Source organism: Nicotiana sylvestris, chromosome 7 (genome assembly GCF_000393655.2).
Source record: "Nicotiana sylvestris chromosome 7, ASM39365v2, whole genome shotgun sequence".
Lineage (NCBI taxonomy): Eukaryota > Viridiplantae > Streptophyta > Magnoliopsida > Solanales > Solanaceae > Nicotiana > Nicotiana sylvestris.
Genome location: NC_091063.1, coordinates 22533781 through 22547833, shown reverse-complemented (window position 1 = coordinate 22547833; position 14053 = coordinate 22533781). Strand labels below are relative to the sequence as shown.

Here is a 14053-nt window from a genome sequence, read left to right as displayed (position 1 = left end):
CATCGGGATTAAGCCCATGAAAATGAGAGAGAGTTGATGGGTTCTATAATTTATATAAAGCTCAGTATAGCTTGAATAAGCTCAAAGAAGTCTAAGACTAGTAGCATTTAAAAGAAATGGAACGCTGCCTGGTAATAAAATGAGGGTATAATTGTGATAGATAAAGGATAATGCTTGGGCCTTCGTTTGAATAATGATTTGAAGAAGAAAAAAAGGAGAAAGAGAAAAGATTTCGCAGACGGCATGAGATTAGGATACCTTCCATAGTGAATCACATTGAGATACTATGAAATATGATTATGGAAATCACTTCAAATATTCCTCAATGCAACGTAAACCCTAGCGGCAATGTATTACGTAAGAAGTTTCAAGTCATCAAGTGGTGGATTGTAGATCAAGGAGGTGAATCAACAATGGACAGATACAAGTTACAAAGTATGACATGAGATTAGGCCATCATTCTTAAGACGAACGGTTATGAAGGAGCATTAAAGGATTGAGATTTATACCTAAAAGATAAGCAACAAAAGTAACCGGGAGTTTGGTATCATACCTCAGCAACGATAAATTGAAGTAATAATATGGTATAGTATGACCTATGTAGATGCAGTAAAGTCATATGAATAGATAACCAGGTCTATGAAATAAGGTATAGCCATATTCGCAAGTTCTACAAAGTACCGAGCGAAGAACTTCAGTACACCTATAGATGCCCAGAGAGGCATCCTATTAAGCCTTGTATATGTTTACAAAGCAAGGCCTAGAAATTGGATAAAAGCTAGAGGAAAAAGGAGAGAAAAGCTGCATAGACACAAGGTCAGTATCGTAGAGACTGCATGATAGAAGGTAGTAACAGTTACGAGATTGGAAGGAATTCGATCACAAGTTATGGCATGGGAAAGAGGCCTAAATGGCAAGGAGAGTATTAGGGTATTCACAAGAGCTATAAGTTATGAAAATGATAAAAGCATCAATCAACTTCGAGGACGAATGTTCCAAAGAGGAATGATAATACGCCCTGCAAGATTACGATGATGTTAAGCCTTGCAGTATTACATTACGATGATGTTATGCTTTGCAGTATTAAATTACGACGATGTTGCACCCCATAGTATTGTACGTTGAATTTGTCGTAAGGTAATTGACATCAGTCCAAGGAAAAGATTATTTGGAGATTATAAAGATTATGCTATTTTAAACAAGTGATGAGTAAGTTCGTGAAGGTGAGAGGGGAAGCAAGTCAAAGAAAATGAATTTTCGTCGAAGTTTGGCAATTTAGGATAAAATACGGTCCAAGCTATAATACCTCCGATATTTATGGACTAGTACCATACAGAGTACCATATGACCACGATAGTATGATGTATAAGGTGTATTAAAAATTAGTATTATTTTAAGTAATTTGAGATAATTCTTAACTATATGGGTAATTGGTTAATGGGAGATTAATAAGTTGATTAAGATAATTGGTGGTTAATTATTGGAAAAAATCCATAACGTGGCAGCAAACCCATCTAAGGATTGTGACTCATCAGTCACTATGATTATGTGTAAAGTGTTAAAGAGCAGGAGTCATACTCATTAAATAAAGAAGAGACACATTTCATTAGCAATATAAGTTGTGATTAGATCAAAACATTAGTCATTTTGTCAATTCCCACAAATCTTCAAATTCTCATTTTCGAACACTCCAAATCAGATTCTAACCCTTACATTAAGCAACGTGAATTCTTGCAACCAAAAGGAATCCAACGAGAATTATTAAAATCATAGTAACGTCAAAATTTTGTGGTTCTAAAGGAGTACGGTGCAACCTTTTCTAAGAACAACATATGTATTTTTATTCCTACTCCAGGTATGTTAAGGCTAAGCCCTTCCTTCATTTTGCATGATCTCGTAATTACATGAGTTTGATAACGAAGCATAAAGAAAAATTCATATCCTTGAATTTACGTATATTTTTCTAGTCATGTAAGTTACAATATTCAATTGAGTATTTCCTCCTTCCAGTCAAGAGAGCAGAGAGTCTATATATACAATATTGCAGTATTTTCATTACCATCGAGCTATAATCGATGTGCAGGCCCCTATTGGGCAACCTCTAATCAAATGGTAAGTTATATACCAAGCCTATTGTGGTTGAGCGCCTATGAGCGAGCCTAATTGGTCGAGATACAGAGCCTAGTACGGCCGAGCGCCTATGAGCGAGCCTATTACAGCACAGTAGCTATATATATAGGCCCGAACAGCTATTTTACTTACTATATTGAGAGAGAGTTGAGTCAGTATCAGCAGGTAAACATATCTTCAGATTATCTTTGACTTCTAGCTGCTTTCACTTATTATATTATCAGTTCAATTTTAGCTTTTAATATATTGCCTTACATACTTGGTACATAATTTCGTACTGACGTCCCTTTTCTAGGGGCGCTGCATTTCATGCATGCAGGTTCAGATAGACGGACTGGTAGACCTCTTCATTAAGTGTTGCCCGAGTTCAGCTTGATCGGTAAGCTCTATACCTTTCGGAGTTCCCGAGTCTAGAGCTTTATGATCATCTTGTGTATATATGTATATAGGTTATGAGTAGGTCGGGGAGCTATTCCGATCATAGTATATCCACCAGTAGAGGCTTGTAGACATATCCTGTTTGTTAGTGCAGCATGTTGGGCTTGTATGCCTTGTATGTATATTTGATTGGTTTGTCAGCTGTAGGAATTATGACGGCCTTGTCGACCCAGCTTTATATTGATATTTAGTCAGTATTCGCAGTTGCCTTGCAATGTGGCCCATGGCCAAAGAATGACATCATATGTTCAGAGCCCCTTAGTCGCAAGTTGGTATGCAAGGATAGGTGAGGCACCGGGTGTCGGTCTCGCCCCCCCTCCCCATGTTCGGGGTGTGACACACCATGCAGGCGAACAATCTCTTGGATATAAATCTCAGCTAACCACTCTGAAGATTAGATAGTACACACATGAATGAAGTGCGCGGACTTGGTCAGCCGATCCATAATCACCCAAATAGCATCGACTTCCTCAAAGTCCGTGGGAGTCCAACTACAAAATCCATGGTGATCCGCTCCCACTTCCACTCTGGAATATCCATCTACTGAAGCAAGCCACCTGATCTCTGATGCTCATATTTCACCTGCTGACAATTAAGACACCGATCTACACACCACACTATATCTTTCTTCATTCTCCTCCACCAGTAGTGCTGTCTCAAATCCCGGTACATCTTCGCGGCACCCAGATGGATGGAATACCGCGAGCTATGGGCCTCCTCTAGAATCAACTCCTGAAGCCCATCTACATTGGGCATGCATATCCTGCCCTGCATCCTCAATTTCCCATCATCACCAATAGTCACATCTCTAGCATCGTTGTGCCGAACACTATCCTTGAGGACAAGCAAATGAGGATCATCATACTGGAGCTCTCTGATACGATCAAACAAGGAAGACAGAGAAACCACACAAGCTAAGATCCGACTGGGCTCCAAAATATCCAACCTCACAAACCGATTGTCCAAGTCCTGAACATCAAGTGAAAGAGGTCTCTTCCCAACAGGAATAAATGCAAGACTGCCCATACTCATTGCCTTCCTACTTAAGGCATCGGCCACCACATTGGCCTTTCCCGGATGCTACAAGATAGTAATATTATAGTCCTTTAGCAGCTCCAACCATCTCAGCTACCTCAAATTGAGATCCTTCTACTTGAACAAGTGATGGAGGCTACGATGATCAGTAAACACCTCACAAGACACACCATAGAGATAATGCCTCCAAATCTTTGACGTATGAATAGTGGCAGCCAACTCCAAATCGTGAACATGGTAGTTCTTCTCATGGAACTTCAACTAGAGAGAAGCATAAGCAATCACTCTACTCTCCTACATCAACACACACCCGATGTCGACCCGCGAAGCATCACAATACATCGTATAATAACCTAAAGCTGATGGCAAGACTAACATTGGAGATGTGGTCAAGGCAGTCTTGAGCTTCTGAAAGCTCGCCTCACACTCATCCGACCACCTAAAAGAAGCACCCTTTTGAGTCAATTTGGTCAAGGGTAATGCAATAGATGAAAATCTTTGAACAAACTGACGGTAGTAACCCCCCAAACTAAGAAAGTTATGAATCTCTATGGTTGAGGATGGTCTGGGCCAACTCTGAACCGCCTCTATCTTCTTCGGATCAACTTGAATACCCTCATTAGACACCACGTGCCCCAAGAACGCCACTGAACTGAGCCAAATATGACGACACATATGAAAATGTGGAACCAGGATCAAATAATACAGAGGCATCCCTATGGCAAACTGAGACAATACTTGTGATTACAACATTTAAAACAATAGCATCTGTTATGGCTGGGAGTGCATAGAAACAGGCATGACCACCACCTGATCGACCTCCCCCTCTGGGGCAACCCCTAGCTAAATGTCCTCCACCCCTAGCTGACTGGGTGGGTTGTGAAGCAACTGGTGCTGAAGTCGATGGCTGACTCCTCTGTTAAGGCGGACCCCCATGATGACGAGGACACTGCCTCCATATATGCCCCAACTTTCCACACTCATAATAACCCCTTGGTGCTAGTGACGGGGACTAAAGGGAACCCCTAGCACCAAGATGACTGGTAGAAGAACCTGGCATGGAGGAGCCCTGAACTGATGGAGCACGGGATGAACTTTGGGTTGGGAGGGCATTAAGTGATGAATGGACCTGATGAGAACTGTGAGAACCATGGCCCGATGATGCCCCACAGTGAACTGGGCGAGCTGACTGAGCATGTTTGAATGGACGACCTCTATCATGCTGAAATTGACCCCCATGAGGAACACCTCAAAACTACCAGATCCACGAGGCCTCTTGACCTCCCTCTTCACTCACTCCTAATGGCGAATTGACTCTATGTCCCGAGCAATGTCAACAACCTCCTCAAAAGAAGCACCAGATACCCTATCTCTGTTCATAAGAATCCGTAACTGATAGGAGAGGCCATCAACGAACCTCTTTATCCTCTCCCTGTCTGTGGGAACCAACCAGATAGCATGACGGTCTAACTCATAGAACCTTATCTTGTACTGCATCACAGTCATATCATCATAACGCAACTACTCGAACTGTCTGTACAGCTCCTCTATGCGAGACTATGACACATACTTCTCCAAAAGAGAACTGAGAACTACTTTCAGGTAAGGAGCGCTGCACCAACAGGCCTATGCCTCTCATAAGCCTCCCACCAAGTAAAGGCAGCTCAAGAGAATTGAAAGGTAGTAAATAAGAGCCCACAAGTCTCCAGAATACCCGATGTATGTAGAATCCTCTAACACTTGTCCAAGAAACCCTAGGCATCCTCGCCCTCTGTACCACTGAAAGTCGGAGGGTGAAGCCTACCAAACCTCTCTAATCTATGTTTCTCGTCATCAGGCATGACTGGTACTACATAATTCTGAGCATGTGCAACCAGCTAGACTGGTGGTGCCTTCGGTGTCTGTAATCCCTGAACAACCTACTCAGGTTTACGGGTAGCAGGAGTTCGAGCTCCCCCGGCCTGGAAAGTAGCTTCTGTAGTAGAAATAGCGACCGCCTGAGCAAGATTGGTGCACACGGTCAAGATTTGAGTTAAGGTCTCCTAAAGACTTAGGATAACAATAGGCACAACCGGTGCCTGAGATGGACCTGCTGGAGCGTCCACAATCGGGATCTGATCTTGTACTGTGGTGGCTAGTGGATCTGTAGGTACTGCTCTAGCTGTTGTGCAGGCTACACCCCTGCCCCTACCTTGGCCTCCACTGCGGCCTCGGCCTCTCACGGCCCCAATTGGTGGTACTGGTGGTCGTCCGTCCTAACTGGTAGCACATGTCCTCACCATCTATAAAAGAATAGAAAAACAGAAGTTTAGTCACCAGAATCAACAGATTCGCATGACAAGAATTCAAGAATATGAAGTTTTTCCAAAAGGTTCAACAACCTCTCGAAGATAAGTACAGACGTCTTCGTACCGATCCGTAAGACTCTACTAAACCCGCTCATGCCCAGTGAGACCTATGTAACCTAGGATCTAATATCAATTTGTCACGATCCAAATCTACCATGTCGTGATGGCGTCTAACGTGGAAAGAGGCAAGCCGACTCTTTTACCAAAACAACTCGATAATCCAAAATGAAGATGTCATTAAGCTATTAATTAATAAAACTTCATAATATAAGTATGAATAACAAAGTACGGAAAGAAAAGCCTGACATCGGGGCATCACAAGTTATGAGCATCTACTAAAAAAACTATCTGAAATACTAAGACCAATACAGTCTGGAAATCAACTAATAAAATCTATAGGAAGATAGGTGGGAGAAGATCAAGGCTGCAATCGCCATGCAACTACCTTGCCAACTCCAAAATATCCGCGACGGATGAAATCAACGCTTGCTAGCACGTCCAGCAACCCATGGATCTGCAAATAAGATATAGGGAGTAATGTGAGTATACCAACTCAGTAAGTAATAAAGGTAAATAAATAATGAGCAGTAGGAAACACATAAAGACCACATCATGAAATTTTAGTAAGTACAACATGATTTCAAATCAGTATGTGAGTCAAATCATCTCGTTTAAAAATCTAGTTTCAATAAAAACCGTTTAAAATATCTTTCAATAGTTTTCAATTCCAAGTGCTGAAATAGTGAGTAAAAATGATGAAAACATAAATAGCCCCTCGGGCAAAACATCACTCATGAACAGCCCCTCGGGCGAACAAGAATCATAAACAGCCCATCGGGCAAACCTCACAGTCACTCATATACAACCCCTAAGGCATACCTCTCAATCACCTGTAAAACAGCCCCTCGGGCACAATATAAATCAAGAACAGCCCCTTGGGCATAACATCATATCACTCACTCAAGGTATCCACGCTCACTAGGGTGTGCAGACTCCGAAGGGGCTACTACAGCTCAAGTGCTATAATAAGCCACCTCGTGGCATAAATCAATCAGGTCCTCGGCCTCACATAATCATGAATTAGTACAACATGCTGCGACGCGCAACCCGATCCCATAATATCCTCACAAAAAATAGGCCCTCGGCCTCACTCAGTCATAAACCTCTCAAGCCAGTGGGGCTATCAGTAAAAACAGGGTGCTCAGCCCAAAATAACATCTTATATGCATCAAAACGGGGTAATAAAGATTGAGTTATGAAATTAGTTAAACATAGCATGACTGAGTATAGGTTTTCAATCAAAACAGTGAGAGGATAATCAGAAAAGGCCCCTAAGGGTCCAAACAGCTCTGGCACAAGGCCCAAATATGACATGCAACCCCAATTTATAGAAATTATTTCTAAACCACATAAGTATCATATAAATTCAGTCAAATATGCAACTTTATATTTGCTACAGGACGGACCAAGTCATAATCCCCAATGGTGCATGCCCACACGCTCGCCACCTAGCATGTGCATCACCTCAAAATAGTGAAATGATGTAAAATTCGGGGGTTCATACCCTCAGGAATAGATTTACAATCATTACCTACCTCGAACCGGTCAAATCCCTACTCCGCAATGCCCTTTCCGCCAGAATCGACCTCCAAATGTCCTGAATCTAACCAAAAGCAATACAGTGCAATCAATATAGGCCAAGGAACCAGTTCCTTACGGAAAACTATCAATTTATACCCAAATCCCAAAATTCACACAAACTCAACCCTCGGTCCACGTCTCGGAATCTGACAAAAATTACAAAACTGGAAACTCCTTTCACTCACGAGTCAATAAATACCAAATTCATCAAAATACGATATCAAATGGTCCCTCAAATCCTCAAATCAAACTCTCCAATTTCCAAGCCCTAACCCCTCAATTTCATCCCTAATTTCTACTAATTTCATGCTTAAACAACTAAAAATTACCATAATTACAAGTATTAAGCTCAAGTAACTTACCTCAATGTAAACCCCCTTGATTCTCTCTTTAAAACCCTCAAAAAAGCTCCAAGTCCGAATAAAAATGGTGGAAATAACTCAAATTTCGCGAAGGGTCCAATTTATATCTTCTGCCCAGGCATTTCCGCACCTGTGACCCTTTTCTCGCACCTGCACAACCGCTTATGCGGTCCAAAAAACTGCACCTGCAGAAATCACTTAAAATTCCAAGGCAACCATCTGCGCCCCAAGCACCGCACCTACGGGCCCGCAGATGCGTCAAACTCACCGCATCTGCGGTTCTTCTCTTGGCTCTCAACTTCTGTATCTGCGGCTTCCCCACCGCATTTGCGACCTCACACTTAGGGTCCCCAATCCGCAGGTGCGGAAACATCAGAAGCAGGAGCTTCAGCTGTACAATCCCACTTCCAAATCATCCGTTAACTATCTGAATTCATCCCGAGGCCCTCGGACCTCAACTAAAAAATACCAATAAGTCACATTTCAAAATTCAAACTCAGTTGAACCTTCTGAACACTCAAAATAATATCAAAACACCGAATTACCCTCGAATTCAAGCCTAAGAACTTCTAAACTTCTGAATTACACAAACGATGTCGAAACCCACCAAACCTCGTCTGAATGACCTAAAATTTTGCACACACATCACAAATGACACTATAAACCTACTCCAACTTCTGGAATTCCATTCCGAACCCGATATCAAAATTTCCACTGCAGACCGAAGAACATCAAATTTTCAATTTCGCCAATTCAACCCTAAATCTACCACGGACCTCCAAATCACATTCCGGATGCGCTCCCAAACCCAAAATCATCTAACAGAGCTAATCAAACCATTATAAATCACATCCGAGACCGTTTACACATAAGTCAACATCCAGTTGACTTTTCCAACTTAAACTTCTAAATAGGAGACTAAGTGTCTCATTCCGCACCGAAACCACTCCAGACCCGAACCAACCAACACAATATGATGAAATACAACTGAGGAACACATAAAAAAGCAGAAATGGGGGAAATGGGGCTATAATTCACGAAACAACCGGTCGAGTTATTATAGTGGCTTTCTACTCCAACTATTTACTTTAACGTATATTCTGTTTTGGTTTACTATCCGTTATTTGGAGATTAAAATCCTAGAGATTTTCTACTCCATTGGAGATTAAAATCTATGTGATTTTATACTCTATTGGAGTTTAAAATCTATAGGATTTTCTACTCCAGTTTTATTCGGTTTACAACAACAACAATAGCAAACCCAGTTTGATACCAACACGTGGGGTCTGGGGAGGTAGTCTATACGCAGACCTTACCCCTACCTAATGCATGTAGAGAGAATGTTTCCAATAGACCCACGGCTCAGGAAGGGCAAGAAGAAGAAGAGGTAAGCAGGGAATGAAGAAAGATGGAAGAGAAAAAAGGGAGAGATAAAAGATAAGTAGTATCAAATAATAGCAACAGGGAATATAATACCTGAGGCGAACAAAATCACATATCGTAATAAAAATCTAAGAATATGAAGGGACATGCACGCTACTAAGCCTATCGATGAACACTATAAACTACCTACTAATATTCTACCTTAATCCTCGACCTCCACACCCTCCTATCAAGGGTCATGTCCTCAGTAAGATGAAACACTGCCATGTCCTGCCTAATCACTTCTCCCCAGTACTTCTTAAGCCTACCTAGACCCCTTATCAAACTCTTCATGGCCAGCCTCTCACACCTCCTGACAAGGGCATCAATGCTTTTTCTCCTAACATGTCCAAACCATCTCAGCCGCAACTCCCTCATCTTGTTCTCCACGGAGGCTACTCCCACTCTGTCCCGAATAGCTTCATTCTTAATCCTATCTAGCATGGTACACCCACACATCAATCTCAACATCATCATCTCTGCTAATCTTATCTTCTGCATGCAGGAGTTCTTGACTGGCCAACACTTAGCCCCATACAGCATAGCAGGTCGAACCACCACTCGATAAAACTTACCCTTAAGTCTTAACGGCACATTCCTATCACATAGAACACCGGAAGTGAGCCTCCACTTCATCCATCCCGCTCCGATGCGATGTGTGACATCTTCTTCAATCTCCCCGTTACGCTGGATAATAGACCATAGATACTTAAAACTCGCTCTCTTAGGGATAACTTGACAATCAAGCTTAACCTCTATGTATGCATCATGGGTCTCACTGAATTTGCACTCTAAGTATTCTGTCTTGGTTCTACTTAGTTTGAAACCATTAGAACTCCAAGGTCTGTCTCCAAACCTCCAACCTCACATTAACTTTGCTACGCGTATCGTCAATCAACACTATATTATCGGCAAATAGCATGCATCAAGGCACCTTCCCTTGGATCTGACGCGACAGTACATCCATCGCCAAGGCAAACAAAAATGGGCTAAGAGCTGATCCCTGGTGCAACCCCATCACCACAGGAAAATGCTCTGAGTCACCACCCATAGTACTCACCCGAGACTTAACATCATCGTACATATCCTTAATCACCCTAATGTACGCTACCGGGATGCCGCTAACCTCCAAACACCTCCATAGGACCTCCCTCAAAACTTTATTGTATGCCTTCTCAAGGTCAATAAACACCATATGCAAATCCTTGTTCCTCTCCCTGTACTGTTCCGCTAATCTCCTTAATAGATGAATCGCTTTCGTAGTTGAACGCCCCGGCATGAATCCAAACTGATTCTCAGAAATAGACATGCACCTCCTCACCCTGGCCTCTACCACCCTCTCCCAAACCTTCATAGTGTGACTCAATAACTTGATACCTCTATAATTATTGCAATTTTGGATATCACCCTTATTATTGTAAAGCAGAACCATCGTACTCTACATTCATTCTTCGGGCATCTTCTTTGTCTTAATAACAACATTAAACAACCCAGTGAGCCAGTCCAAACCTGCCCACCCCGTGCTATTCCAGAATTCCACCGGGATTTTGTCTGGCCCTATTGCTCTGCCCCTGTACATCTTACGTATCGCCACCTCCACCTCCTCTACTGTAATCCGCCTACAGTACCCAAAATCCCTCCACTCCTGGAGTGCTCCAACTCACCCAGCACAATGTGTCTATCCCCTCCTCATTCAACGGTTTATGGAAGTATGTCTGCCACATTCTCCTAATGAGTGCCTCGTCCATCAACACTTTGCCATCCTTGTCCTTGATGCACTTGACTTGGTCTAAGTCACGGGAATTCCTCTCCCTCACCTTGGCCAACCGGTACAACCTCTTATCCCCGCCTTTGCCCTCGAGCTCCTCGTACAAACCAGCAAATGTTGCGTTCTTAGTTGTCGTAACTGCTAACTTTGCCTCTTTCTTCGCCTTTATGTAACACTCCCGATAAGTCCTTTTTTCATCCTCGTTTGTACTCTCTACTAGCTTCAAATAAGCAGCTTTCTTAGCTTCCATGTTACCTTGAACCTCTCCATTCCACCACCACTCCCCTTTATGACCCTCAGGAGAACCCTTCGTTACCCCTAAGACCTCTCCAGCAGCTACCCTAATACAATCCGCAGTCATGGACCACATACTAGACGCATCCTACGCAACAACTTCTCCGCTAACTCTTGAGCTTTGTCCTTGGTATATATTGGTTTGAAGATATAAAAACTTCGCTGTATATTAAACATTATTTGTGTCATTCTTTTACAAAAATGACGACTGAAAACAAAAATTAGCCTGTTCCCATGGTGATTGTCAATGTATCAACAAGCTAAACAACACTGGCACCGGCAGAAAAGCCCGAAAAAAATTTCGGAATTGATTTCAAGCGGTGGAAGCAGAAGAGGTTCTTCTACTTGACGACTTTAAGTCTACAGAAGTTCATTAAAGAAGATGTTTTTGTTCTACCTGACGAAACTCCAGACAATGAATACTTTCTCGTGACTGAGCGTGGAAGCATTCTGATTTTTTGTGCAAGAATTATATTCTTAGGGGATTGGAGGATGATCTGTATAACGTCTATAGTAATGTGGTGACGTCAAAAGAATTGTGCGCTTGAAAAGATATACAAAACTGAGGATGCCGGGTTGAAGAATTTTGGACTACAAAATGGTAGATAGCAAGTCTGTTATTACCCAAGTCCAGGAATTGCAAGTGATTATTCACGATCTCCTTGCTAAAGGTATAAGTCGAATTAATACTTATGTTGAAAGTATTAATTATATTATTATTACTAATAGAATTTTCATTGAAGGTCTTGTAATCAATGAAGCATTTCAAGTTGCAATAATGATTGAGAAGTTGTCTCTTTTGTGGAAGGAGTTCAAAAATTACTTGAAACACAATGCAATGAGATGTGGCTCGAAGATCTTGTTGTTCGGTTGAGGATCGAAGAGGACAATAAAGTTGTTGAAAAGAAAGGTCCTGAAAACTCAACAATAATGGAAGCAAACATTGTTGAGGATGCTCCACAAAATAATAAAAAGAGGAAGAAGCCTTCAAAAAATAACCCAAGCAAGAAGCGGTTCAAAAGAAATTGCTACAACTGTGGGAAAGCTGGACACAAATCTGTAGATTGTCGTGCTCCAAGGAAAGACAAGAAGACGGGTCAAGCAAACATGGTTGAAAAGCATGAAGATTTTGATGACTTGTGTGTTATGCTTTATGAATGTAACATGGTGGGAAATTCTAGAGAATGGTGGAATGATTCTGGAGACACTCACCATATTTGTGTTGTTGGAGAAGAGTTTGCTACATATGCTCTCGTTGGACCCGAAGAGATGCTTTCTTGGGAAATTCTGCAACGGCCAAGATTGAAAGATGTGGCAAGATATTTCTGAAAATGACTTCTAGCAAGGTGATGACTCTGAATAACATCCTTTATGTTCCTAAAATTAGGAAGAACTTAGTCTCTACTGCACTTCTCGTCAAGAATAGGTTTAAATGCTTTTTTGTACTTGATAAGGTTGTAATAAGTAAGAACAAGATGTTTGTAGGAAAAGGTTACCTCACTGAGGGACTTTTCAAACTGAATGTAATTGTTGTTGAGAATAATAAAATTTCAGTTTCTTCTTACTTACTTGAGTCAAATGATTTATGGCATATACGTTTGGGACATGTCAATTATAAAACCTTGCGAAAAAATAATTAATTTAGAAGTATTGCCTAAGTTTGAATGGGACAAATCAAAATATTAAATATGTGTGGAATCTAAGTATGTTAAACATCCTTATAAGTTAATTGAAAGGAATTCAAATTCACATAGATAAAGTCAATACCATCTCGCGGTGGAAAGAAGAATTTCATAACTTTTATTGGCGATAGTACTCGATATTGTTGTATTTACTTACTTAATAGTAAAGATAAATCAATAGATTCATTCAAGCTATACAAAAATGAAGTTAAAAATGCAACTTAACAAGAAAATCAAAATGATAAGAAGTGATAGGGTGTGAATACGAATCTCCTTTTGAAGAAATATGTTTAGAATATGGAATTATTGATCAAACAATGGCCCCTTACATGCCCCAATCCAATAGAATTGCGAAAAGAAAGAATCGTTCGTCAAAGGAGATGATGAAAGCCTTGTTGATAAGTTTCAGTTTGCCACAGAACTTGCGGGGAGAATCCATTCTTACGGCTAACTAGATACTAAATCGAGTACCCCTCAGCAAAGCTCAATCCATTCCAATATGAAAAATGGAAAGGAAGGAAGCCCAACTTGAATTATTTTAAAGTGTGGGGGTGTTTCGCAAAGACTACAAGTTCCTAAATCCAAAAGGGTAAACCATTATTTGTGTTTTCATATGATATGCGACCAATAGTAAAGTATATCGACTTCTGGTTCATAAATCAGAAAATCTCGACATTCATAATCATAGGGTTATAAAATCAGATAATCTTGAGTTCTTCGAAAAATATATATATATCAGTATATAAAGGAATGTGAGTCGATTGGTGAAAGATCTAATCGACCTCGGGAAGAAACAAAAGAAAGTACGTCTAATCATGAGGATCCAAGACGTAGTAAATGTCAAAGAACGTCTACTTTATTTGGACCAGATTTTGTGACTTTCTTATTGGAAAATGAGTCTCGAACATTTAAAGAAGCTATGTCTTCTTCGGA

General features: G+C 41.2%; 2 protein-coding genes across 2 annotated transcripts; both read right to left on the bottom strand.

Moving 5' to 3' along the window:
- Positions 1 to 3108: 3108 nt before the first annotated feature.
- On the bottom strand, positions 3109 to 3594 carry LOC138872834 (uncharacterized). Its single transcript, XM_070151254.1, has 2 exons — positions 3524 to 3594; positions 3109 to 3442 (listed from the first exon to the last, which is right to left on the bottom strand). The coding sequence occupies exons 1-2, from the start codon at positions 3592 to 3594 to the stop codon at positions 3109 to 3111; spliced, it is 405 nt and encodes a 134-aa protein (XP_070007355.1).
- Positions 3595 to 10995: 7401 nt separating this feature from the next.
- On the bottom strand, positions 10996 to 11505 carry LOC138872833 (uncharacterized). Its single transcript, XM_070151253.1, has one exon. It carries the CDS (start codon positions 11503 to 11505, stop codon positions 10996 to 10998), a length of 510 nt encoding a protein of 169 aa, XP_070007354.1.
- Between the last annotated feature and the right edge of the window lie 2548 nt (positions 11506 to 14053).

Coding starts and splice junctions, on each gene's coding strand:
- LOC138872833 (XM_070151253.1), bottom strand. CDS start 11,505: ATGACTGCGGATTGTATTAGGGTAGCTGCTGGAGAGGTCTTAGGGGTA.
- LOC138872834 (XM_070151254.1), bottom strand. CDS start 3,594: ATGGGCAGTCTTGCATTTATTCCTGTTGGGAAGAGACCTCTTTCACTT. Junction 3,443..3,523: donor GTTCAGGACTTGGACAATCG/GTTTGTGAGGTT, acceptor TGATCGTATCAG/AGAGCTCCAGTATGATGATC.